The 26,177-nt window shown below is 43.1% G+C and overlaps 1 protein-coding gene across 1 annotated transcript in view; it reads right to left on the bottom strand.

Moving 5' to 3' along the window:
• Positions 1 to 24,378, bottom strand: part of SPMIP2 (sperm microtubule inner protein 2) — a 35,362-nt gene extending 10,984 nt beyond the window's left edge. Inside the window, 5 exon segments of the mRNA XM_072862462.1 lie at positions 8,638 to 8,691; positions 10,557 to 10,561; positions 15,728 to 15,837; positions 15,840 to 15,959; positions 24,198 to 24,378. Coding sequence (XP_072718563.1) covers positions 8,638 to 8,691; positions 10,557 to 10,561; positions 15,728 to 15,837; positions 15,840 to 15,959; positions 24,198 to 24,378 — 470 coding nt within the window.
• Positions 24,379 to 26,177: the final 1,799 nt, after the last annotated feature.

Genomic DNA, 26,177 nt, shown 5'->3' with positions numbered 1-26,177 from the left:
TTAGATCTCAACTTCCACAGTTTTGCTATGGGGTAGCCTTAAGTCATGAGTTAGTGACATGAGAAATGGGAGAAACTTGAGCTGCAATGTTTTCATGAATTTTTTTTTTTTTTTTAAGTAGAAACATTTAGTCAAGCCGAGTAAATCCTTACTCATTTGCTTGCAAGTTTAACTCAAACTATAAACCAGCAGTGGCTGAGAATAGGTTATGTGAGTTCTTTGTGAAACCCCTTTATGCAAGAGACAACATCCTCTTTCCCTCAGCTGAAGGCTGAGAAAACAGCAGGTCCAATTTCTGCTTATACCAAAGCTCCACTTCTCAGTAGTCCTGCAGCAAGCAAGTGCAGTGTCAGCAATTGTCATTCCTGACATTTCTAACTTGGACGAGGGGAGTGAGAAGGGTAGAGGAAATCTGTTTATTTTAGAGGAAAATGGAAGATATGTTCATCACTGAGACTGTATCAGCAGAGGGCACAGACAAGACAATAATTTTTGTAGTTCATCACTTAAAAATATATTCTAGGTCTTGTACATAGAGAAAAACTTCAAGATTTGAATCAGAGTGCAGCTGACAGCGTGAAGGTAGAAAAACTCACTTCTCCATTGGGAACGACACTGTGTACAGCAAGACATGACAGTTACGAGCTGGAACTACCGCCTTCATCTCTGAACATGTCCATGTTTTGAACCATTTTGCTGCTGCTCACTTCAACAGATATAGCTAAGTACATAGGCGAAGCTCAGAATACCACCATAGCCTTATCACTAGCCTTGGTTGCATCCATGGAGATAGAAGCTGCTGAGAAAGTAATGACGTCTTCATTACAAAGAACGGTGAGATGTTAATTATTGAGATATTAATTATTCCTTTTTGTCTAAAAGGAAGATACCAGGAAAAATACATTAACGTTGGAAAGAGAAAGACTGTCATTAGTAACTTCTGGATTAAAAAATTGGGATAGACTATTCAATTAATACACGCGGAGGGAAACTGAAGGCCAGATGGACCCAGTCAGGGCTCCCCAAGGCATTTGTGACTTGAGGTCCACTTAGGACATAGCTTGGGTTGGTGGTTCCTGGGTCTGTTTATGAGGATGTGTCTCCACAACATGTCTGGCTTTGACAGATCCTTTCTCTTCCTCTTCCAGATTAACTCACAGCCCATCCAGAGAGTATCTCCATGGTATGCAATCGTAACTGACCTCTGCATAGGGAGGCAACTGCCAGCATTTCCTACAGCAACCATGTGATGGCTGGATGCAGTTTGGCAGCTTTGTGTGTCTGACTCATGGTGAATCTGGGCCTGAGGTTTTCTTTGTTTTGTTTTGTTGCCTTCTTATGTTTGCGTCTAAATTAAACACTAAGGAGCAATGAAGAAGAAGGATGGTCTTGTGGTTAAACGTATGCAAGTGGCAATCTGGAACTGGGAACTATTTCTGGCTCCACCACATCTATGGCCAAGGACAAATAATTTAAGATCTCTGGGTCTCAGGGTTTTCCCATTTATAAGATGAGGATGAAAGCCCTCTGTGGGTAACTGAATGGCTTGAGTGCTTCAATTCCCAACAGAAAGAACCAGAGAAAATAAAAAAAGGATTTCCAAATTGATAGTGAAAATAGATAGCAGATAATTATTCTGTCACTGGCTCTTCTCCGCTCTGTCAGAGCAGTTCTGATTGTCAGTGAGAAAGAGGATGCCCTGCGCTACCCGTCCCGCAGCCTCTTTGCCACAGCATGGCAAGACAGGCAGGTGCCGATCTACGTGCCAGTGAGATCCGAGACAGAAAGGGGTATACGTGTAAGAGTTTATCTTCTTACCTCGCCCTGCAGGTGTACCTGAACAAGTGGTTTATCCTGTCATACACTCAGGAATAGCACTCAGTAAAGCAAGAGTCAATCTCCAGCTTTCTCTGACTACTCCAGTGGGCTTTACAGCATTAATGGTGAATAGCGGAGAAACGGCGTATTTCTGCATTCTGATTTCACTTGCTCTAATGGGAAGTAATTCCCCTGAAGTCAATGGGATTGTAGTGGTGTAAGAGCTGTATCAATTTCTGCGCCCTCAGGCTGATGAGAAAAATAATATATGACCATACCGTAGCAAACATATACAGAAAAGGCCTCAGGGCAGGGAAACATTCTGTAAATGATATAAAAGCAAGATATTTAGCAGATGAGCATTTAAAAAGTAGGAGCCTGAGGAAGGCTTGCTCTTCGGCCAGTACACAGAGCTCTCCCCAATATGTTGCCTTTCCACCTCAGCACAGAGCTTCAGCTCTTCTAGAAGCAAGCCTCCTTCACCGGCCATTGCCGACGGGCCAAAAAAGTTCACAGGGCAAAAATGTTCAATCGCCAATAAAGATGGCTGTGCAGGAGAGGTAGTTGGAAAATGGCAGCAGTCACCTTTCTGGCTGCTCCAGTTTCATGCTTGGTGCAGGAAGGCAGACCAAAAGCGGGAGGAAAAAGAGGAAGGGGGCTGAGGAACTGAGGGGACAAAACCTATTGCTGTAGCAGAGGGCAACCCCCTCGTGCGGCGAACGCGGCGCACGAGGCCCAGCCGTGGCCCGTGACCTTCCCCTCCCTGCAGCCGCAGCCCGGCGCGGTGACCTCCCGCCGCACACCCCCTCTCTCCGCGACGCCGGCCCCGGTGCCCCAGGGGCCGGAGGCGATTGAGCAATGGGTAGGGAACCGAAAAAGGAGGGTAGATGGAAGCTAAGAAACCAAAGAGGAGTTCAACAACATGGGGGTACATAATAAGGGTGAAACGGGGAAGAGAACAGTGTTGCTTTTTTGGCTTCGAGAATGTGAGATGGGTCATTATTCCTTAAAAAAATAAAAAAGGTGTTTGATCTGGCCTTCCCAGGGTGACGTGGCTGCAGTTATTCAGGGGAAGAGGAGAGGGAGGGCGTGGAAGCCACAAGCTGCTGGGGGCAACCAGGACGACGCTTCTGTCAGGCAGGTGATGAAGGACAGGGCAGGCAGCGGCGGGAAGCAGGAAGGAGATCATGAAGAAACGTTTTCTCCTCTGTGCTGTCCCTGCTTTAGTGCAATAGGGTCTGCTTTGGTTCTGAAGGAGTGGGAGGCTCGAGAGAGAGAAAAAAGGGCGGCAGAGTTCACACCTCCTGTCCTTTGCAGCTGGTCAGTCTTTTTTCATCTGTAACAGAGGATTTGGGTACATTCCACACACGACTCGCACCTGATTAGTTAAAGGGGATTATATTAACTCAACTTTGAGTGTAGGCAGTCTTAAATAAGCTTTGACTTCACAGGACCATATTAACTGCAGTGACTTTTTATTATTTTTTTTAAATCACTACAAGCGTGTCCTCAGAGAAGACTGCAGCAGTTTTACTGCATTAGCCGAAACCTTTGCAAGCTTTGCGAAGGAAAACCCCATGTTTGCCAGTTTCACATCCCAGTCAGAAAAATCCCTTTTCACTTCTTAAGCCAAGCCCAGAGAGATTCACCCAGTAAATGACAGAAGAAGAAGGTTGTTCCGAGTGGTGGCTGCGGGAGGAAGGGCCAGCTTGCTCCAGGGAGCCGAGCATGGAAGTTCCTCACTGGAAACCTGGTGGGGAAAGTACCAGTGCTGGTACTGGGAGAGGGTGACTGGGAGGTGGGGGAAGCATTCTGAAGATATGGAGGGAATAAGGGGAGCAAGGCCAGGGAAGCGGTTGGGCTGGGGGTCGGTGGTGCTGGTGGATATTTAAGCAGCGATATCACCAGTCCAAAATGTCTCAGTTACTAAAAGCTGCCTACAACTTAGTTATTTGCTTTTTCCAACAAGGAAAATATTATGTCTTGTGGGAAGTCATGAGGATGACATACCCAAGAACATTGCATATTTGATCACTAATAATATAAAGTAAACATCTTTTAAATATTTCCAGCAACATCTGTCCTAGTTTAACTACTGGTTCGTGTTGCATTCCTTTATGGAATAATACTCATCCCAGAAAGCAAAGCGTGTGTCACTGCCATCCATTACAAGCATTAAACTTGTGGGATTTTTCCTGTCTATTGAAGCTGAATTCCCTTCAACCTTTAAAAAAATGCTTCCTTCTCATTTTCCACCATTGCATAATCCTGATTCTCCAAAAGTTTGAGTGCTTGCCTGTGATCTTATATATTTAATATTTGGCTTGGATAAAAAGGGAGCATGGTGAGATAGTGATTTCACTCATACTGGGGGAAAAATTCAGGAAAAGGAGCTGCACCAGTTTAATAGGAATACAAGCTTAATTTTCTGGAAAAAAAACCCAAAACATCTTTGAGCCAATAGAAGAGATTAGCGTTGTTCTCCAAAGGGGGGAAAAATCAATAAATTACTTAAAACTGAAAATAGCAAACAATAGCAAAGAAGAATGTGGACAGAACTCCCTCTATAGCCACGGATGCTGAGGCCACCTGGACAAGGCCCATTTGTCCTGTAGTAAGGTATATAGATTATATGTGCTAAAATAGAAAGTAAGGTATTAAGCAGGTATATGTGTTTGCAGTTTGGAGAAAAAGATTTCATTTTTACTGACAAGTACTGCCTTCTTGGTAGATTTACCATTTTTGCCAAAAGAGTAATTTTTTTTACAGCAGAATTTACAATACATCCCACTTCTGAGAAAAAGTTTGAGCATATCACAACTGAAATAATTTTTTTTTACTTTTTTGTGAAAACAATTTTCCTTTCTATCGGTGAAGAGACAACTTTTTTGTCAGAATAAGAAAACCAAAGAAAAACTTTTTCTGTTACTAGAGTAGTAAAATTCCAGCAACTTTAAGAAGTTCTGGATGTGAATTCTCTGTGACCTTGAATTATGCAGAAAAGTCTTTGGAGGCCATGAAATACAGACATATATTGGTCCTTGAACTACCTCTGAAAAAGCCAAATTTTTCTCTCCCAATACACAAAGTGACTGAGAAAAAACAAACCAAAGAAATGCAAGCACCTTATAGCTCTATCAGCACTGTAAAGAAACCGAGGTGTGTCAAGTACCAGTTTCCCTATAGGGATGTTTACCTCTCTTATATCATCCCGGGAATGTCACTGGTCCAAGTTTGCGTAAACTGTAAGATGAGGGTAGCTGAAGTTGTGCAGAAGGAGAAAGGTTGGAAGGGAGAAGGGAAACCCCAAATTTCATAATAAGGCAGATGTCCCGGCACCAGATGGGGCCAGTCTGTTTTACTGAGATGGTACCAGCTCAATCACTCCTGTGGCAGCAGTTCTCCTTGTTCATGCAGTGGTAAATCCTCCCACTATCAAGCTATGGATTGGAAAAGAGTTGTTTAGTGTTTCAGAGCATCGGTGAGCATTTTGGCTTGCTCACCCAAGCAAGAGAAAAACAAGGAGAGTACTGTTCTATGAGGCTGGGTTTCCCTACAGGGATGTCTACCCCCAGATGAGGTCGGTTTGCCTATTGATGTCCCTATGTCCATTGTCGGTATTATCAGCATAAATCACTTCTCATTGGCACTGAAACCAGTAACCTGGCATTGGACTGCTGTTATCACAACCTCTCTTCCCTGTAAAGGCTGTTGGACTCTGCTTTTGGCTACAGAAGTGAGACAAAGGGTGGTGGGGAGTGGGACTGAAACAGCAAATACAGCTAGGCTTTTTTTTTTTTTTTTAAGGTTAGATGCAGACTCTGCAAATCAGAGATAGCAAGACTGACCTAAAGATACAGAGTTAGTTTCCATAGCAATGAGACCTATGAGTTCTCAGAATATTCGAGTCTCTATTAGATTAGAAGCAGATAAAAATAATTTGCTTACATAAGGGCATACCAGATCTCAGCCAGCAAAACGCTCGATTTTAAGCATGTGAGTACCAAGATAATAGATCTCCATATGTACCTGACTGTTTTGCTTGCCTGGGAAAGAAACGCTCTTGGTGAAAAGTGCCTTTATGTTCCTAGCTAGCTCTTTTTCAACCCTTACCCCCATGCCCAGGACCTTCGCCTGTGCTTCCTGCTGTCGAGCTATCTTCAATGCAGACTTTGGGTTTTTCCATGGGACGGATCGGTTCCTCTCCACCAAGAACGAGAGGCAGCGCCGAGCACTGCTCCTTCCTCCAGCCTCCTCTCTAGCTGGGCTGGGGGCCACCTTGGACCCGCCGCCTTGTGATTTGGGTGAGATCAGATATGCCTGCCAAGAGGAAGGAGCACGCTCTGAAAATCCACGTATTGAGTTGACATGTACTGGCAGGAAATCTCCTCATCCCTTCTCCCCCTGTCTCTTCAGCAAGGACTAGGTGGAGTTATAAAGACATGACTGATCGTGCACTGCATTTCCTAACCACAGACCCTGCAGCATCCCAACGGGATGGCGTGAAGGGAATGGGAAGCCTCTGCCCCCACACCACGCAGAGCACACTGCTGTGAAAGTGCACCAAGGAGGTGCGTCTGGCCACTCTGTAGCTGTCCCCAGCAAATGCCACGCTGCTGTTAATCAGCCTAATGTAAGTTGGATGGAGCTCATCCAGAATAACATTGCAAGGGCAGGACTACAAATTCAAAATACTTCCATCTTCCATCTTCAGTTGTTTTGCTGTAAACAGGCATAAGAAGCCACCAGTGAACAAGCTCGAGTCGAGTCTTTTTGTAACCAGGGGTACTAAATCATAAAATAGCTTGTGAAACTGATCTCTGAGAACACCGTGTTCCATTAGAAAAATCTAAAATATGTTCCTTGTACTCATGAATTGCACCAAAGTTATTTAGCTTAGAAATGCTTTTCACAAATTAGTACTGATTATAAGACTGAAGAGAATCAGGACTGAAAGGTATGGAAGGGAAAGCAAAAAGCCTATGGTGAAAAATAATACCCTGAATATTTCAGACAGTTTCTAAAAAAAAAGGTGTTAATGACTTAAAGAATCTCAGCATATTTGGAAGAACTAATTTAATTTTCTAATAGTGCAACCTTTTGTGAGACACACCATTAGCTAATTGAATGCATTTAATTTATTTAGTTCCAACTTGGGTGACTTTGTTTTCCTATCCACCTTCCTATGGTGAAAAGCAAATAAAACATTCCCCAACAGCAAATTGCTGCTTCTTTGTTCGACAATCAATTTAAACTAAGATTACTTTCCAAGCGGTTAATAAGGTGCACGTTTTATGAACGCTTTACAAAAATGACAAAGCTGCAACGCTGCCTTCCAGCGATGGACAGAAGACCCCATGGGATCACAGATTTTGTGGAAGCGATTTTTATGTTGTAGCTTGCCACCAGGCTACAAGAGTCTCGACAACACACTACTGTAATAACCAAAATAAGCAGTAAGTTGATAATGACTTCCTACTCCCGACACGCTAGGAAGCATACCCGTGCCGTAGTTGAGAGAGCGATTATAGCTTTTGAAGGCCAGCTGGCCCATCTGTTCTCAGTACTGCTGCTACTACCAGCAACGTGGAGTTCAGCTTGGAGGAGCTGCTCAGGCATTTTGTGGGTATATCTATCGGGTCCAGGTGTGCCCCTGGCAGCTGTGGCAGCACTGCTGCTCCCGGTTGTACAAACAGGCAAGGGGAAAAAAAGAAGCAGCCTAATATGCTCTGAGATATACTGCATATACTATGGGGCATGGTGCAGGGAAGCAGTGTCCTGAGGGCAGCAGCTCCTGTTTGCAGCGCACGCAGGTGAGAGCAAAGGCGAGGAGGAAGAGGCTGAGCAGAGCCGTGTCTGTGGGTCTGTCTGTGCGACCTTGCCCTCCCTCAGCACCGTGCCGCTCGGTGCCTCTGAGGCAATGCAGAGATGCGGTTACGTCTGCTGAGCAGGGTCAGGGCACGTTTCCGTGGCCCTGGGAGCAGGTGGGCATGTTTGGAGACCCGCTGTGACTGTGAATGCAGTTCAGTCATCACCTGCTGCTTCCCAGGCGAGTTCTAGGGAATTCAGGCATTTCCCATTTTCCAGTGGAGATCATTGCCTTGCACTCATTAATAGACTGTATTTCCCAGTGGGTTATTCCTGGAGGAAGGAGAGGAGGTACAACAAAACTCCTTGGGCGGTCCTTCTCCGTAATGCCCCGAGTCCTTTTTACCACTGTGTTTTACCTAGGTCTCCATTATGAATGGCTCAGCAGTCAAAGCTCATGGTCGTGGTGCACCTCTTAATGTCTTATATATTGCTGGCATGGTGTAAGTTCTTTTCACATGCATGGTTTTGCTGGAAGAGCTCTGCCAGTCTCATAAGGTTTTTTCTACCGTCACTCTCCAATTTCTGTAGCATACTCACAGCTGAAGATGATTATTGCTAATTATTGCTTTATAAACCTGAGATTTCTTTCAAGATGCATTAATGAAAGTAACTGGAAAAATTAATTCTCACTGAAAACTAAACGGGGTTCTGTGGAACAGGGCTCTCTCTTCAAAGGGGATTAAATATTCCCCAGAGAGCTCTTCTAGCTGTTTGAAATGTGTTGTAGTTTAGCTCTGGAATACTTCTACTGATTTATGACAAAATATCAGCTAAATACTCTGTTCTCAATGGTATTCTGCAGCAGTGGGTGCCAGCGGTAGGCTTTCATTAGATCTGTTGAGCCTCAAAGTCAAGTATGCCAATAATTTGCCTATTCCAGGAATTCTCAGAGAACGTCCTCATAGGGCAGTGATTAGAGCAAATTTTAAAAAGTTAGTAAGTGGTTACCATGGACTTTGGTACGGATGTGTTGCTCTGTCTTCAGCAGCCTGTCGAACTGGTCTTTGTCAAAGAGAAATAGAAACAAAACATGGCACAATGTTGACCTTCAGGCATACATCCCCCTCTCCAATGGTACTGGGAAGGAAGACTAGGTCCGCTTCCATCTGGAAGATTTAAGTGGAGATAAGACAATGAAACTAGAGAATGTGAAAAATAGCAATCGTTATTTGTTTCCACATTGTGCAAGGGTTGCAGAGACAGTGAGCTTGGCAGCGGTTTGACTCCTTTAAAATTTTGGAAAGAATTATCTAAAGAGGTAATAAAGTGTCACTTAGAGAAATGCCTTTCTGCAGATTTTTTAAGCAGAGGAAGAGTTGTTGGAAAGGTAAGGGTTTATTTAAAATGCATCTAAAGGTCACAAATGGAAAACAGAAAAGGGATAAAACCCAAAGTCCGTGACAGACTGTACCTCTGAGGTACAGGACACAAATGCAGCCAGGATAGCAGATACCACTGTAAGTCAATCAAGGTTCAATCTTCAGCAAGAATCTGGTTTTTAAACTGAACTTGTTTGAGTGAGATGACCACCTGTATTACATTTGTCTTGGGGAGAGAAGCAACACAGAGCAGTGTATGTGTTTGTCAGCAACACCTATGCCCCGAGTGGTCTTTATTTATTTGGATTCCTGTCATGCTTATCTGCAGGCAGGACTTGGAGCATATGTTGGGAAAAGAATTGGTACACATAGCTGAATCGGAGCTCCTCTGAAGCTGAACAAAACAGGGTGGCTTAATTGTCCTCCCTGACTTCTCTGCTTCTTGGTCTTATTTGCTTGGTGTAACTGTTCAGGTCCTGTGCAATCGAACAGTAAAAATGTCAGACATACACGAAGCCAAGTAACAATTGCTTAGGCAATTTCTTTTCTCTTAACCCACAGAATTCAAGAGTGTTGAAGTTGTAGCTCATGATTTGCCCGAGCTGTACTTAGACTGGTAGCCAGACAAAGGCTTCGAACTGGCCCATGTCCCCCAGTTTGCCTCCCCACTCACAACTGTCCTTCCCTTCATCCTTGCTATCCTCTTCTCTTCTTTCTCTTTGTTTTCCTTAGGACTGTACTAGAACAATTGTGTCTCTCTGGTGGCCCCCTGCAGCTGCTGAAGAGTGCATTCCTGTTCCCAACCAAAGGCTGAAAAGAGATCCTGTTTTAGGTGTGCACCAGTGCCACAGTTGCAGTACCAGTGAGTCCGAGCACCGGGGAACAACTGCTCCGAGGGAAAATTGCATTTCCCTGGTGCGGGGTTGTAGCCCAGTTAGAGCCATTACAAGGAGACAGCTGGGTGGACACTGGTGCTTGGACTCAGGTGTGCAGATTGGCCCCGTTTGCTCAGACGGGGAGGGACATGCCAGCGCTCCTGAGGCCGTCACAGCAGCCCCCAGGGCCGAGGGGGATGCGGAGCCTCCTTCCTGCCCCGGGTGCTGCGGGCTGGGCCGGGCAGGCTGCAGGCGGGTCCCCCACAGCAGCCCCCTGAGCTGCCTCGGCCGACATCCTGGGCGACAGCAAGGCAGCCTGCATGGGGACATCCAGCACAGCAGTCCCTGGGAGTTACATTTTTGGGGGTTGTTCTTTCCCTGATAAGGCATGTTGAGAGATAAGGGGAGCATATAGCAGCTCTGTTTCTCAGAGATGTCAGAGGAGATAAACTGAAGTTGTTCTGTGCTTTTCTCTGGCAGACGTGAGCAATTCAGTGTACAAAATCTAGTAAAAGGAGCAGCCGCAAATTACTCGTAAAAACTTTAATTGGGTTTGACTCCACTGTACCATTTGCACAAAAGGGAGATGATTCCCGCTTTGGGGAGGTTTGCGCTCCCAGGTCACTTTTGCCTGCTACAGCTTGAGAAACGGAGCTCCACCAGCCATATCTACCCCCTCTGTACCAGCTGTCTGTGCTCAGGCTCAAGTTCACAGAGTCAAGTGCCTCAAATCAGTTGAATCCGTATTGCCTTCAGGGTCAAAAGCACAAGTCCCTGACACCACCTACCCCGTGCTTGCTTTTCCTTGTCTGGAGAGGCAGCCTGGCTGTTTCTAGAAAGTGCAAGCAACATCAAGGACCAGGGGATTTGGGCCAAGCGTGAGGTCAAAGCTGACATGACAGAGCAATTAGATAATCAGCTTCTGAAATCAGTGGCTATTAAGAATATGTAGCCCAGACATCATGGTGATTGGCACATAGCCGTGTTGATGCCAAGGGTCTGTCAGCTCAACCAGCAGCTCCTTGCTCCAAATACAGGCAGTATTTAGGAAGAGCAGATGATCTGCCTTCAGTCCCTCTCCCCCCGCCATGGCCATTAGGGGTGGCAGGGTAGATGGAGTTGTCCCCCAGGCTGGATTTGGCCCATGGGTCACACTGCAAAACTTTCTGTGTTAGGAGAGGGCTGATCACTGCAGAAGCATTTAGATTGTTATCATTTAATATAAGCTTAATCAAATTGGTATTTCAAGGGGTTTTGTTTTTATGGGCCTAGCTGTCATGGGAACGAGCACAATTAGGAAAGAATAAACTAGAGTAAAAGTCAGAAAAAAGAGGCAAAGTGACTGTTTTGATCAGTAACTTAGGGAATGCTGCTCCTTGGGTCTAGTTGGGGTTTGTCAGGAGTGAGGTTGGGGAAGCCAACTGCAATTACATGCAGCAAACCAGACTCCACACACGTTGCTGACCAGCAGAGGCGTCCCACACTGAACTACGTGGTCAGGCTTAAATATGCTCAGTCCAGAGACACGGACTTTGTGCTGAAGTGCCTTCTCGTATTAAAATGAAGTATGACTTTTGCCCTCATATATAATTTTCCTTGCTCTTAGTAAGCACTTATGCAGAGCTATGAGTGTGCGTGGTACTTCACCGATCAGAGAAATTGCTTCCCTGCAGCTATTGCTCAACGGGGGGGTAGGGGCAAGGACTTCTTGCGGTAAGATTGCATAGCACGAAAGGCAGCTAGCTTTGGAGATGGAAGTGTGTAGCCCTTCTGCGCTGTGTTGATTTTCACTCTCTAGCTATTATGAAATAGGGCTGGGTGGTTATTTTTGTAATTATTTTATTTACTGGAAAGCAGCTAACTATATTTATGAATTTGAGCTCCACTTTGCAAAACTTTCTACTGGGAAAAAAAGAAAAATGTTGTAAAAACAGTTTCAAAATGTCTTTTTTTTTTTTTTCTATTTTGAAAGAAAAATAAGTGGGTTTGGTTTTCCAATCCTAGAAAAATATTTTTGTTTTGGTTTACCCAAAATATTTTCTCCCCTGTGTTTTCAAGTTCATTGGCCAAATACAAATAACAGGTTCTTTCATCCTTTTCCGTGGAGACAAAGAGAGCGTCTGTTCTGTCTGTTTGTCATTTTAACTAAGGAATTTCCTTCGCATTTATTCCAACTGGTTGTTGCCTTTCTTCTATCTGAAGGGTTACTGTATTCTTTATCTTGAAAAATTCACCGTACTACAAAATAATATTTATGTCTCTATAAAGACATTATTTAAAACATCATCTAGAGAAATCATCCTCAAGAAACCAAAAGCGTTTTTCTATAGAGAGTGCGTTCGTTTGGTGCAATCAAGGAGACATAAATAAGGGTTGCGAAGTGTCATCTCTATGGTGACAGCATTAAGGCCCTTGTTCAGCATGCAACGTGCTTTCACTTTCAGAAATTTGGGGGTGTTAACACTGGCAGAGTTAAGAATTACTGCTTTGTACAATATGTTTGAAGGCATTATTCTAATGAGGTTGAGTGTCTTAACTATGCTTGGTTAGGATATCTCAACAGTGTATCTGTGGTGTAAAGGAGAGTAAATATAAGCACTGTATTTTAGCTTAAAATTCATTAAAGAGCATATGATAAATAATGAGCTAAAAGCTTTATTTTTCTAATAAATCGTTCTAAAAGCTATTTATTTTAACTTCACTAAGCAGCTTAAATTGTTTTTATTTTAATCTGTGTTGAGAGCAATATCTGCAGATCAGAAATGAGAGTACTGAAATTATTTGTTGATGCTTAGATGTTTAAGAGAGAGACTTGGAATCCATGTCTGCTATTGATTTTACATGAAGAAAACGGTTCAGATCCATTTTAGTACTAGAAAAAGCCCACTTAGAAATACAGAGTAGATCATAAAATCTATAGACTATAAAAAAGAAACCCCATTGAATACTGAGAGTTCATTCTATATTGGAGAGTTCATTTATGAATAGATAGCTGATAACGGAAAAGAACCTGTCATATTATGCTAAATTTAACTGCCCTTTGCCACATAGGGGACCGGGGGGCAAGACAGGAGGACCTCTGGTCACCTATGCAGAGCTCAGCTTTTGCTGGCCTCTCTCATGGCCGGAGCTGCAGAATGTGTCAGGCAGTGACAGCACATTTTACATAGCAGCTTCTTCCATAATTCAGAGAGACCTAACATCCCCCTGCTCTACTATTAAAATCTGGACTGTGTGTTGGCACACGGCAGTGCCCCTGGGATGTACCTACTCACATCAGACAAGTCTTTCCTAAATGACTACTGCTTCCTAAGAACACACAGCTCCGCTCAAACGTACCAAAGTGTCCCTTAGTACTGCACGTTGGAGCCTTTTTGGGAAGAAGGAAGAGAATTCAGGTGCATGCTGTTAAATTCAGAAAAGCAATATCACAAACCTAGTGTATAGGTATAACATAGACTTGTACCTATACGTGGACGTTATGGATATGTGTAATACACATGCACACCCTTATTTGTGTTTTCACAAGTTCGGCCTCACACCAGATTTGTTTCAGCAGGAAATGTTTTTTCAGTAATGGCAGGAGATGTTAGTCGATACAACAGTTCTTGCCAGGACTGTACGCCTATTCAGGCTTTGCAGAGAAATGATCTACGAAGATTCAGAGTTTGACCTAGAAAGGTAGTGTACAGCAGGAACATAAAAAGGGTGTCCTTGGGGATCAGATGAGGCTTGCAGAGTGTCTGAATGCTGCTGCCTTTTATCTCCCTGCATCACGTTAAGTGACAAAGAATCAACCCCTAGAAATGACAGATGTATCAGTTTTGTACCAGATATCACTTCCTTTCAGATAGATCTGATACAGTTAGGGTTCTTAATTTCAATGGCTAGTTAACTCAGACAAGTAGCTCTATCCACTTAATACACTTCCAGCTGCAACTACTTTCATGCCATGCTACTGAATATATTCCTTTGTTTGTGAATAGCTGTGAGTAGGGGAAAACAAATTGGGTGAGTTCCTTCTCTTCCTCTTCTCTGCATCCAGGTGGGAGAGTCAAAAAGGAAAATCTACCCCTCTGTCTTGCTCTTCTTCTGCCTAGGGCGGGGGGGACAGCCTGTTGTATGCTTGGGATGAGAACACCAGATCCCCATGAGGACCAAAAAGGGCAGCTGTTCAGAGCCGATAACCCAGCGGCTAGTCTTTTCTACTTGAGGGGACTCCAAGTCAGCTACAGATTCAAGGAAGCCCTACAACTTTTCTTCAAAGGTCCTCAAGAAGCACAAAAGCCCACTTAAGCTCAAAAGTTGGTTTCACACGAGCAGATATTAAGTCAAGGCAAATTCTCCAACTTCAGAAAACTGACTGAAACCAGACTCTGAAAGGCTTGTACACACACCTAAACCTGCTCGCTCAGTCCAGGTGGCATAGGTCCTCTCTTCCAAGTTCACTACCGCTTTCATAACCTTTCACCAGCTTCCTGGATTACAGCAGATACTACACACTGTCCTTCAGCTCCCCAGAATTATTTCTCTTTCCATCACTTCAGGAGCCTGTGCATCTGCTATTCCCAGCAGTTTTCTAATCCCAATTGTGCCACAGCTTTCCAGTTCCCAAGATTTCTCATTTCTACTTGCTTTTTCTAGCTGTCTCGCTCCGTCCTTGGGAAGCTTCCTCTCTGCCAAGCAGGCTCATTTGCTCCCAGGAGGGACCAATTTCCCTTCCCCTCACAGTGTCCACTTAATGAGTTATGTCTATTTCCAATATGGTGTATAACAGAGACAAAAACCATGGATAACTTACATACTTTCTCTCTTTTTGGTGTTTTAAGAAGGATATACTTGGAGGGATACACAGTGTTCAATGTAGACACACTGCAGCACAACATAAGAGCACCTTAACTATTGAAAAAGCTTGTTTTAGGAAAAAAACGTTGTAGTATTTTTTCATACAGCCCTAAAAAAATCAAAACCCTAGCCTCTTTTGGGCTTCTAAAACTACTATGCAATAAACTTAGTAATGTTAAAAACATCGATATTATCACGTATGAATTTGCATGTGTAAGTGTAAGAAACATGTGATGTATATCATATCTACATATATAAACAGAAATTGTTTCAGGAATCAAGCTGTAGGACTTTTTATTATAACCTAATGCAAATATGAATTCAGCTGTAACTAGATGTGTAAGTAAGAGGTTCAAAATGAGGACCTAGAACAAGCGGAAAGAGGAAGAAATTCAGGTGTCTGAAGCTTGTTATCTACTTCTGCACCCCACGCCCTGCATGAGACTGAGTGACATGCAGGTTTGCAGAGTTACCGAGGGTCTTTAAGCATCTGGGCCACACGAACGCTGTGGGGTCCTGGTCACGCAGAGGTTGCAGACCTGATGCCTTGGGTCTCTCTGCAGCGTCCGGGAATCTGTCAGGCGGGATCGCTTGATGGCTCATGTCGCGTTAGACCTTGCTCCCTCACACAGCTCCTCCTGCATCTCTGTCTAGTCGTGTGGGAAAATCCAGCTCACAGCCACTCAGCCCTTAAAAGCAGCTGCTCTGTTACATTGAGTAGGATGCTCTAGTCAGGTTATTTTTCAGGCAGCTTCATCCACCTGGGAGCCTGACTTTGAGCAAACTGTTACAAAAATTTTTCTTGAAGCCTCCATAAGCCTGGGCTGATGTTTTGCTTAGCATAGTTTTTAATCTGGCAGCTGTATTCTCTCTTGTTCCTTTCTTAGTCCATGATTAATCTCAGACCTAATGATAATTCAGAATGCAACTGCAAAGCAGAGCACAACTTTCTTCTGCCTTCTGCAACTCAGGTAATTTCATATACGAAGTCTTCCTTACCTTGATCTGCACTCCACTCTGGAGATGTTTCCTAGTGAAATGACCGAGGTCCCTCAGCCCCTACCCAATTTCCCCAGGGCAGTGAGGTCTGCGAGGTGATACGTATGAAGGATGGGGTCCGGGCGCCACAAGGAGTTAGCATCACTGGTACCCTCTATTGCTGGCGATGTTGCTCCGATGTAATAAGTATGTTCAGGCTTCCTTGCTCTGTAATCACGTACAGCATCTGGGCCTTATGGACAGAAAAGTTAGAGAAACTCATTATTTGAATTACTTTTGCTGCTAACCTATTTCAGTCCACTTTATTTTCTTTTATCTTACTTATAATGCAACAATTTTATATAGCTGTTCCACTTTGCAAGAACATTGTACTTGTTATACCCTTTGTTAGAGTGTGTCTCCTGGAGTGGGGGGTCACGTATGGGTTTTTTCACTGAAATATTCCTTTTTCCTGCTCTGAAAATCTGGCTATTGAAAAAGGGGCATGACATTAAACAAAATTAGCCTCCTTCTTCTAGTAAAAAGCAGATTTTTGTTGTTTTTTATTAGGTACCTACCTGTTAAAACAGTGCTTTCAGTTTTATTTCTATAAACATGTTCAGGAAATGAATACATATTAGCAGAAGGTATGAATTTAAAGTGGCTTTGGTTTACTAAATTAAGTCAATATATGTATTCTAATCCAGAATTAAAGTGGCTTTAATTCATTTTCATTGATTTCTTTGTCAAGTTAAAATGTCATTGAATGCAAAGTCACTTTAAATAACAAAGCCCAGTGATTTTAAGGGACTTTCTTCAGGTCATTCAGAGATGTGTCTACAAGGAATTTCAGTGTAGAATTAAGAAAAGGTCTGAATTTATGGAACGAGATGCTGTTCCAGCTGATCAGGTGCAAATGCAGAAGGCACAGTACACGATCAGTGAAGTGAAGCCATACTCGCTGTGGCTGGTCCGCTGAGCCTTCAGGTGGGACACCTGCCTGGGAAGCACCACAGCTCCCACCTAGCCTGAGAACCTGGGTTCCTTTGGTTGAAACTCGAGGCATGGGAGGGTGGAGACTAAGGCTCAGAGCTGACCTCAGAGTTTCACTCATGCTGAGGTTCACCAGTAATCTCCACACCACACTTTTGCAGTCTGTAAAACAGAGGCAGCGGTGCTCTTTGCAAGGAGCACTGTGAACTTCATAAGCTGCTGTTATGGGCTGTATGGACGAAATATAAATAAGTAAATCAAGTATTTAGAAAACTGCTTTAGCAACACAGATAGCTAGAAACTTAACCTGAGGGCTCATGATTGCAAGCTGTGTCTCTCCCCTGTGCAGACAGGGCAAAAGAGTATAAATCACCAAAGTCCCTGTAGCATCAATTTACAGCCTGAGATTAGTATTGATATTTTTACTGCCAAAACTGAGGGTTGTTAGATCTTGACAGGATCTGAAGGCAGATTCTGCCTTAATGGTTATTACAAAGCACTTGGATAATAGCTTCAAAAAAGATACCCCAAATTTAGTATGACTAAGTTGTTAAGATCACAATTGCCTGAGAGGGACATTCTAGTTACCATTTCCATCACCACCTCTATAACTGGGACTTTATAAGGATTAAGCCATTGAATATCATTTAACCAGACAAAACCCACACAGGTTTTCAGCTGAGGAGGGAATATCTGTCATCCATCCTTGTAGGGAAGAAAAAAAAAAAGAAAGAAAAGCTCTAGAAATGGTTCATCGTTATAGTGGAAAACAGGTCTTTGGGCATCCACCAGAGCTTCTTTTGCACCAGGCTCAGCCCTGGAGCTTTGTCATACGGAGAGATTATAAAGCATAGTGTGGATTCAGGCCTCTGGAAAAGCTACAAGCCATGTTTTTAGTTAAAAGGACAAACCATTAGAAGCGTGCTGACAAAGTCTCCTACTGGAGCAGCAGCTGATGATGCCAGACGACTTAATTGCTGGTAGAGATTTAAATCAATTCCCTGCCAGTCTACTGATATTTATGCTATTGCTTTAGCTAGTAGAGCTGTACTGATCCAAGCTGAGGATGAAAAAACAATCATCCTCCAAACTATCATAGTTATCAGAAAAAAACCCAAAGGTGCAAAATAGGAAGGTGAGTTTTCACACGGAGCAGCTGTTGAAAATGGACGAAGCAAAATAGGAACAGAAAGGGACTCTTTTTATGAAACACTTGGAGAGTTATTCCAGGATAGTTTCTATAGTTATATCCTAATCCAACTGAACTTTCAAGTGTAGATAATATTTGACTCCTATTCCTAGGCAAGGGATTCATTTCCAAGCCATATATCTTCTCAGGATCCATATTAACTGAAAATAGATCACTATGCGCAGCGACAGTTGAAACAAAGATCACTCCAGTTCTGTTCAAAGACAAGTTAGCCTCTCAGCAAAGGCTGATGATTTTTGTTTTGACTGTATGGAATTAACAGGGAAGGGCACCTTTTAAAACCAGATTCAGTCCTATTCAGCATGGGGCTAAATTTTAAGTGTTGGTAGCCCATGCAATGCTTCCTTTAGCATCGTATCCATATTGCCAGCGTCCTGTAATCAGCAGCTGACCTCTGAGGACCAGGTACTGCGCCTGCTTCTCTGAGTTAATAGCTGATGTGCAGTGTGATTCCAAAGCTCTGCATGATGGGTTCCTGATAATTTATAACATTTTTCACTGTTAATTAAAGGTGATGGGGAAATTTTCCTAAGATTGTTTCACTAATCCAGTTTACGGCACATCCCCAAAACAGTCGTATCACAAGTGCAGAGGCAGTGGACTGTGTCATAGGTGCAAAAATAAAAAGCAGGAACCTCTTAAATCAACTTTGCTGCCAGAGAACATACAGCTCCCAACTATGTCCTGATTTTTCCATCGGGTTTATTATTTTTCAACTCCATAGTCTGGACTCTCATGTAACTGAGCATTCCCCTTTCTGGAGAAGACTCTTCACTAATTACGTGTGTTATTGTTCTGTCTGGGCTTCAGAAGAAACAATGTATTTGAATAATCAGTAGAAATTGAATTGTAATTTAATAGAAAGTCAAGCGGCCTCTCAATGCTCCCCACTGTGTGATTAATACTCTGTAATGAATGCCTTCATGTTTGTCATACAGAAAGCAAAGTTTAGACTTTTGTTCTTCCTTGTAGAATAAGGGAAAGGGTAAACAAAGAAAATCAATTATAAATGTTCTATTAATAAGGATGAAGATGGAATATATCTGTCACTGGGAAAAACCCTGGCTTGATTCCCGAGGGACTGCATCTCAACAGTTTTGGCTTAGCAAAGGCGTTTGAGCAGGCTATTCTTGGTCAGATAAAGAGAGACGCTGCTGGCAGCGCACACTCTGTGGAGACTTGAAATCTCTGCAGTATGCTCCCTAGCTTGGTCCAGATGCACCGATTCTCTAGGCACAGTGAAAGACATATTTATTTGATCAAGGTTTTGGAGAAAGCTGTGGGTATATTCCCAGAATGATGAACGGGGGAAGAGAGGATGGTAAGAATGACAATTATTCAAATAAAACTGAGACTGATTTTCTTTTTTGTTTCACTGTTACTGCTGAAATATTAATTATAAGCTAGGGTATTTAATTTTATTTATATTAATGTAAATAAATAATCATATAAATCCTGGCAGTCTTATACCCTAACAAGCACATATGCTAGCAGGGTATATTTAAATCACAGAGAACCACATCATTGCTAAATACGGAACATTGCTCGAATTTACAACACCCTTTAGGGAATTAGTGTCCTCCCACTCCCTCAACAACAACAGAAATAGTTCATCCTACTGGCCAAACAGTAACTTCCAGATGACACTAATTTGACCAGCTGAAGCTGGTGGTTAGGATTACTACCCGTGGTGGATACAGTTAAGCATATTTTGTGTAAGGTTTCCGAGAATCAAGGTGAAAATTGGCCTTGTCACCCTGTGATGAACATCTTTAACCTGACCTAAACCATATAAACATATAGGAAATACCATGAGTTGTGCTTGGTATTGCTCTGATTAACTCTTTTCAAATTAATTCCATGTGTGGACTTTCTTTTTCTGGAGTAAGAGTTCCTGGTTCCAGTTTAACTGGAACATCCCAATTGCTTTCCAGTACAGAACAGCCACAGCTGGCGTTATCTAGGAATAGCTATTTCATGATGGCTTAATGAAAAGCATAAGCAGGCCCAAGACGTGTGTTTACAAAAGAGCCTATTAATTTCCACACGAGCTGAAGGTACTCTGTGATTTGCAGGAGTGGTGAGCTGCTCAGAAAACAGAGCTCCAGGGCCAGGGATTCTAAATCGGTGATAAGAAGGTATTCTATTCTGTTTTAAAACTGATGTCAAGCTAGACAGAGTGCTAAATATTAATTTGTGAATGAGAAATTGAGAAATAATGAAAAGCTTAAGCTATGTTATAATTTCAAGCATTACTCCAAATGTAAATGTGTCTCTCCGGCTTATTTTACTTCCATTATTTTCTTCAAAAGATGGAGGCAGAGTTTCAGCATCATAAACTGCTTTCCATCTTTCATCCATTAAATATATCTCCTCTTGAAAAGCACCAAATGGCAGTCAGTAAACAGAGGTAACCACTTGTCAGGCGCAGCAAAGTCATCAACAGTTCCTGCACCTCGCTGCTGGTTTTTTGCCTTTTTTTCTGCCTATCTTTAGAGAAAAGGATCTCTCTGATATCTCAACCTCCTGGGTATACCCATGCAAATGGCAATCACGATGTTCACCTGCTTGGTGTAAGAATCCACCCTCTGAGAACTATCCTGAGGTCACCATCTAATATCAGCCACCAGCGCCGGGTGGGATGCCACATGCCATTTCTTTGCAGCGCTGCCAGCCTCAGCCCCTCTGCCTGTCTACCCGGGGGCTGCCCGTGGCACTGAAACAACTGCTTCTCGACCGCATGGTAAAATGCTTTGGTTTTTTCCCTGGTTATTTTTAATGCAGATCAGTTCGCTGATCTCATTTTCCATGTGGCCACGGGGGGTGGCTTGGGGAGAAACAGTTGTGCCAAAACAAACAGTGCGAGATGGGAACAAGTGGCTGAAGGTCAGAACTGCTGAGCCGGCATCGTCCCGAGGAGGACAGCACCCGGAGCAGTGCTCCCACCCCGGCACGCACACAGCTGTAAATGCCTTCGGGTCCCCGGCTGGACTGCGTGCAAACCCAGGGCTACGGCAATCGGCAGAGGAAGGCTGGTGCAGAAAGGTGGTCTAAGTCTTTCAGTCTAACCCTCCTGGAGGCTCTGAAATCACAAATAGCCCATCAGTTGTGGCACTTGTGTAGAGTGTGGAAGTTCAGACTCTTGTATAGTCATGGTTCTTCTTTAGTGCTTTCCTTCTTTACATATATGTTATGAAGACAGAGATAATGGGGCCCTGAGACACAAGAAATGTAATTTTAATATCCCAGTTATATATCTTTAAAAGGTAACATGTATCACCTGCGCCATACTTCAAGTAGTATTTAACTCTGCTTTTATTTGCTTAGCTTTTTCTCCTAAATTTGATTAAGACCTGAGGCTGGAAGAGAACAGAAGAAATAAAAGCAAGCTCTACCCTCCTGTCACCCGCTAACAGTCACTCAAGCAGTTCATCAAGCTCCTCTGTGAGAATGACTGAAATGATATAGTGAAGAAGTCATGTTTGGTCAGGTTTATCATTCAGTTTATCATTTTTGCTTCCTTGAGAAGATGGTTTCTGAGGCTATATGAGAAAGTCAAGCCCCTTTTGACCTTAGGGTTGCCAGCTGGGTCAGGAGATGAGTAGAAATTCTGGGACACAGCTGTGGAGGGATGTGAGTGCACTATTTTTTTAAAAATTGGATCATGACAAGAGAGTCGTATATTTTGTTGAAATCAGAACCAAGAAGCTTACAGATACTATTACATAAATAAATCCCATTTTATTTTTAAGGAATTATTTAAGGGATTTTTAAAATAATTAATCTTCTAATCTTTAAACCACTGGAAATGGAACAGTAATTGTAGGCCTATCTGGAATGTTAGGAACTTGAAACATAGATGCTTGGCTCTTTATCTTAAGAGTCCTAGAATACATATGAATAATATGCTAATTGTGAGCCAATCTGCTAACTTGTAAATCTGCAATAACACACTTGCTCCATTACATGCAACAGAACTCTATAAATAATCAGGTGAAATTTACTTTTCCCTTTACAAGATATCAGTGTCACTAATAGCAAGCTGTGCATTCTTGATTAGCGATTATGTTGCTGCGATTAAGTTACTTCTGGTGCTTTAAAAATAACCTTGAATATTCCTCTTGTCTCAGAATTGCCTGGCAGAAATCATTCAGAGGAGCAATGCCTGTGTCACACAATACCATTGCAATGTTATTGGATTAAGGACAGTCAGCAAGAAGAGTCCAAAGCACTTTCCAAGATTAGTTTCTCAGGAAAAGTGCTTTCCCCAGAAAACCTATGCCACTAAGAGAGTGTAATCCACCATCTACTGACAGTAATAGCAATCTTACCATGATATTGGATAATAAGCAGGGTAGAAAAGCTCTTTGGTAGAAAAACCTCTTAGGACAGCATGTAGCACAGTAGTTAGATTGAAATAGGTTTATCCAACTTGGCATTGTTTGGAAACTTGCTCTATTTTTTAATGGTATTAACAATGCTGCGGACGACTTGAGTAGGCAAACAGGCAGGCTGGTTTTGTCACTGGGTGCTGTTTATACAACTTAGACCATGCAGTTTTACCACTATGTGCTCCTTCTGACAAAGAGTGGGGATGGTACCATGTTGGCTCACAGTGAACAGGCAACTCAACATGACCACCAGATATTGTGCCACTGAATATATTGGTGCTGCACCTCTACCTTGACTATTGTGTGCTGTTCTGGTTCCCTGTTCTTACCAATCTCAGGAAATGATCTGTTAAAATGAGAAAAGGTACTGAAAATGGTTAATGTGGATGTATTTATCTACCTGTGCCATTCTGTTCATCTTAACAGCTGAAAATTAGCAGTAACCTGGAATTAAAGACAATGTATTTGACTCCACTTTTTCAGGAAGTCTAAATAAATTTCATGTTTTCTCTCTCTCCCAGAAATGACTGAAGAGGCTGTAGTAGAGAGCTGTTAAATAATGACCTTTCTGAAGAAGGTGAATAAGGAGCGATTGCAACATTTCATAAGCCAAAACCTAGAATTAAATTGCTAGGAATGGATTTAAAACATCAAAGGAAATTCTTTTTTATGCAGTTCATAGCTAAATTGAGTCACCTTTTGTCACAAAGAAGTTGCAAGGCAAAAACTGTGAATGGGATTTAAAAGCAATTCTGGCAAGGATGCTAGATGATATGAATTCTTAATCTGACCCCAAACTGCAGTATTTATGTTCCTGTGACTTGTACCCCAATAGCAGGAGCTACTGCTGTGTATAACTTGAAAAGCACATACTCATATATTCAGTGCTACTGAAATACATATACTGTATTGTAACACAATTTATAGCATCCAGGTACTGTTTATGGTATCTTAGCATCTAAGGAAGAAAGAGAATATTGAAGGACAAGTAGTACAATTATTGTTTAATTAATAATTGTTTAATTGTTTAATTAATACTGCAAGATACAAGTGCACCGAAATGTATCAGTGTCTAAATTTGTACTGTTAAAAAATCATTATTACTGTGAATCTACACACAGACCATCACTATCATGTACAAGCAGGCTCCAAGACAAATTCAGATTCATAAAGGTACATATTTTTTAGTCCATCAGTTTTATTCTTCAGTCTGCTCCTTTATACTGGTGCATTTGAAATTCAAATGGAGCTGTAGTAGGAAAACATCTCTGTAACTGCTGTTAACTAGAAACACCGAGAAATCCTTGCTGGCGCTCAGCAGGAGGTTTTATTCAGTCCCTCAGACCAGAACCTCGTTCTCTCCTCGAATACCGCCAGGGCTTTTTCTTCAATATGCAGGTGCGGGGCACACTTTTAAAGAAATGAATGAGAACTGCTGAGCAGGGCACAAAAGCTTCCAAATTGAAAAAGTATCCAGTTTACGTTACTGTCTCTGGGTGTGCATGCATGTGTGTGCCTAGCACACAATAAATAATCCCTTCTGGTTGAAAAATACCCAGATACCGACTTGATATGAAAGATGTTAACAATGAAAGTAGGGTTCTTTCTATTTACGCATCAAACTGTCCAATGAAACAAAAACTGTGGCACCATTTAAGATACATTTTTTGCCACTATTTAACCTTTCTTATCTGTGCTGCTTGTATTTTAATCACCAATCTATCATGTTAAACAAGGGCTTCACTGAACAAACACCAGCAATGCAGATAAGCAGTTGTCCATACATGGTGTGTAGCGCTGTCCTTCCCCTGTCCCTGTAGGACCTGCAGTCCTGCTCCAGGCTGAAGCAGCATCCCCACCACGCAAGGGGCTCCAAGACTCCAGCGACATCACCTACCCGAGAATATCACCCTTGCCTCCATCAGTGCCTCCCCCATGGAGGCTCTGCGGGGGGAGAAGGGCACGGTGTGGGCTCTCCCTGCTTGGGAAGGGTCCAGCCCCTGCTGCAATGGCTCCTCTGCCGCCACCGCAATGGCTGCAGGCTCTTCCCCCCGCGCAGGTGCTGAGGACCGACGCATTGTGACATATTGTCCCCTTGGCTCTGCAAGTGTCCCTGGTGGTGGCCTGGCCTGATCCCCGCCGGCAGGGTGGCAGCCCAGGGGAGGCAGCCCCTGCAGGCGTCCTTGGAGAGCTGAGTCCAAGCGAGCCCCACATCTGTTTCCACAGGTGCAATAAGTCTGCTGGAGACTGCCCATTGACAAGTAAAATTATTTGTCTTTAGGACAGCGGAGTTGGAGAGACCCTGACTTTTTGGGTTTCAGCTGCTGTTTGGTGCCTTTATCCAAAAAGATGGTTCCTGGGCAGTACTTGTGGCTCTTCAGGATCCTCCACTCCATGAAAGTGATCTAAGTGAGGACATGCAGGTCTTTTGCTAGAGTTATTTTTTCTCTGGTTCACCCACTAATTTTGTTGATTTTTTTTTTTTTTTTTTTGTGCTGGCAAAAGATATGGAATGAGAGAGCCCCAGACAAAAGTCTGGCTGCCATGCCTGTCGGAGCTGCCTTGATTTCTGCCGATCCTCCAGCTGCTGGTTCCATCTGTTGTCTCCTGCTTTTTCGTTCACTTGTAAACACCTTAGGGCATGAGCCATTTCTACGTGTGCAAATCCAAAGGGACCGGTATGGTGCAATACAAATCCTCTGTGCTTCAGCAATACATACAATATTAAAAATGCTCAGCAAAAGATTTCCAGTGTATTTCCAACCACATCTGAAATAAGACTTCTAATTATTTCTATTAGACGAATAATCAAGGATAGCACAGTGTTCATGAACACTCTAGTTAAACATACGTGGCAGCTCTGATTTGTGTACTGAGGCTTTTTTTATTGTCGCTTTAATAGTTTTCTTTTTCCCAACCATCCCTAAAGGACAGTATCTGAGCGTTTGATTGGCGATGCTTGTCTGTGCACGCTTGCTGGCAAATGCTGATCTTCTGCGTAAGAACTGAGCTGGTGGACACTGGCTCTGAATCACCAAGGGTTACTCGTTCAACAACATTTTGCTCCTGGCTCCTCCTCTTGACTCTCCAGCTACTCCTCCCAGTGTGGCTTGTCTCGGCCTCTCCTTCTCTTCCCAGTCTGGTCTCTCCCATTTCTCACTCCTCCTCCCTTTACTTTCCCAATGGCCTCTTCCCCAAGCCTTTCAGCCAGATTTTTTTGTGCTCCGTCATGCCAGGGTGGGAGCACACCCAGCCTCTGCTGGGCATCTCCAGGGCCTGGCTGCAGCCTCCTGCTGTCTTCTGCAACTGTCATCTGCAATGGTGTGCCACGCTACTTGCAACTGGGAGGCAGCACGTGCAGACAGGCTCAGAGGCCGGCTTCGTCCTCGAGCCCTCGTCTTCGTGGAAAAGAGTAGCCACTTAAAATACCAGTGTAGTTGAAGAGGTGTTGTACTTACACAAGCGATGCTACGCTTGTTGGGTGTGCTTATGTTGGTATGGATTTTCATACAGGAAGGGAGATAACCTTTATTTTTCTTGTCTGTCTTTATGCTAGGCAAACTTCTTCCATAATTGATGGTACATATCTAACTATGAAAGTAAAAGACCACCCTTCTAATTGGCATGGTTATATTTTGTATAGAAAAAGCCTAATAAGTCACAGAAAGGTAAAAAATGGGAAAATATGACTGCTGTGTCATTGGACTCCAGATTAAATCACATTACTTCAAAATTTTCAGCAGCAACAAGAACATTAAAAAGGTTTGCAAAAGTACATCCAGGTTTGAAGCAGCCACATGGTGGACATCAGGACTTCCTCAGGCCTTACAAACAAGCTGTCTTGCTGGAGGGTTCTTTTTCTGAGATGGAGGGAGAT

The sequence above is a fragment of the Ciconia boyciana genome, chromosome 5 (genome assembly GCF_034638445.1).
Source record: "Ciconia boyciana chromosome 5, ASM3463844v1, whole genome shotgun sequence".
NCBI lineage: Eukaryota > Metazoa > Chordata > Aves > Ciconiiformes > Ciconiidae > Ciconia > Ciconia boyciana.
This window is presented reverse-complemented; position numbering and strand designations above follow the sequence as displayed.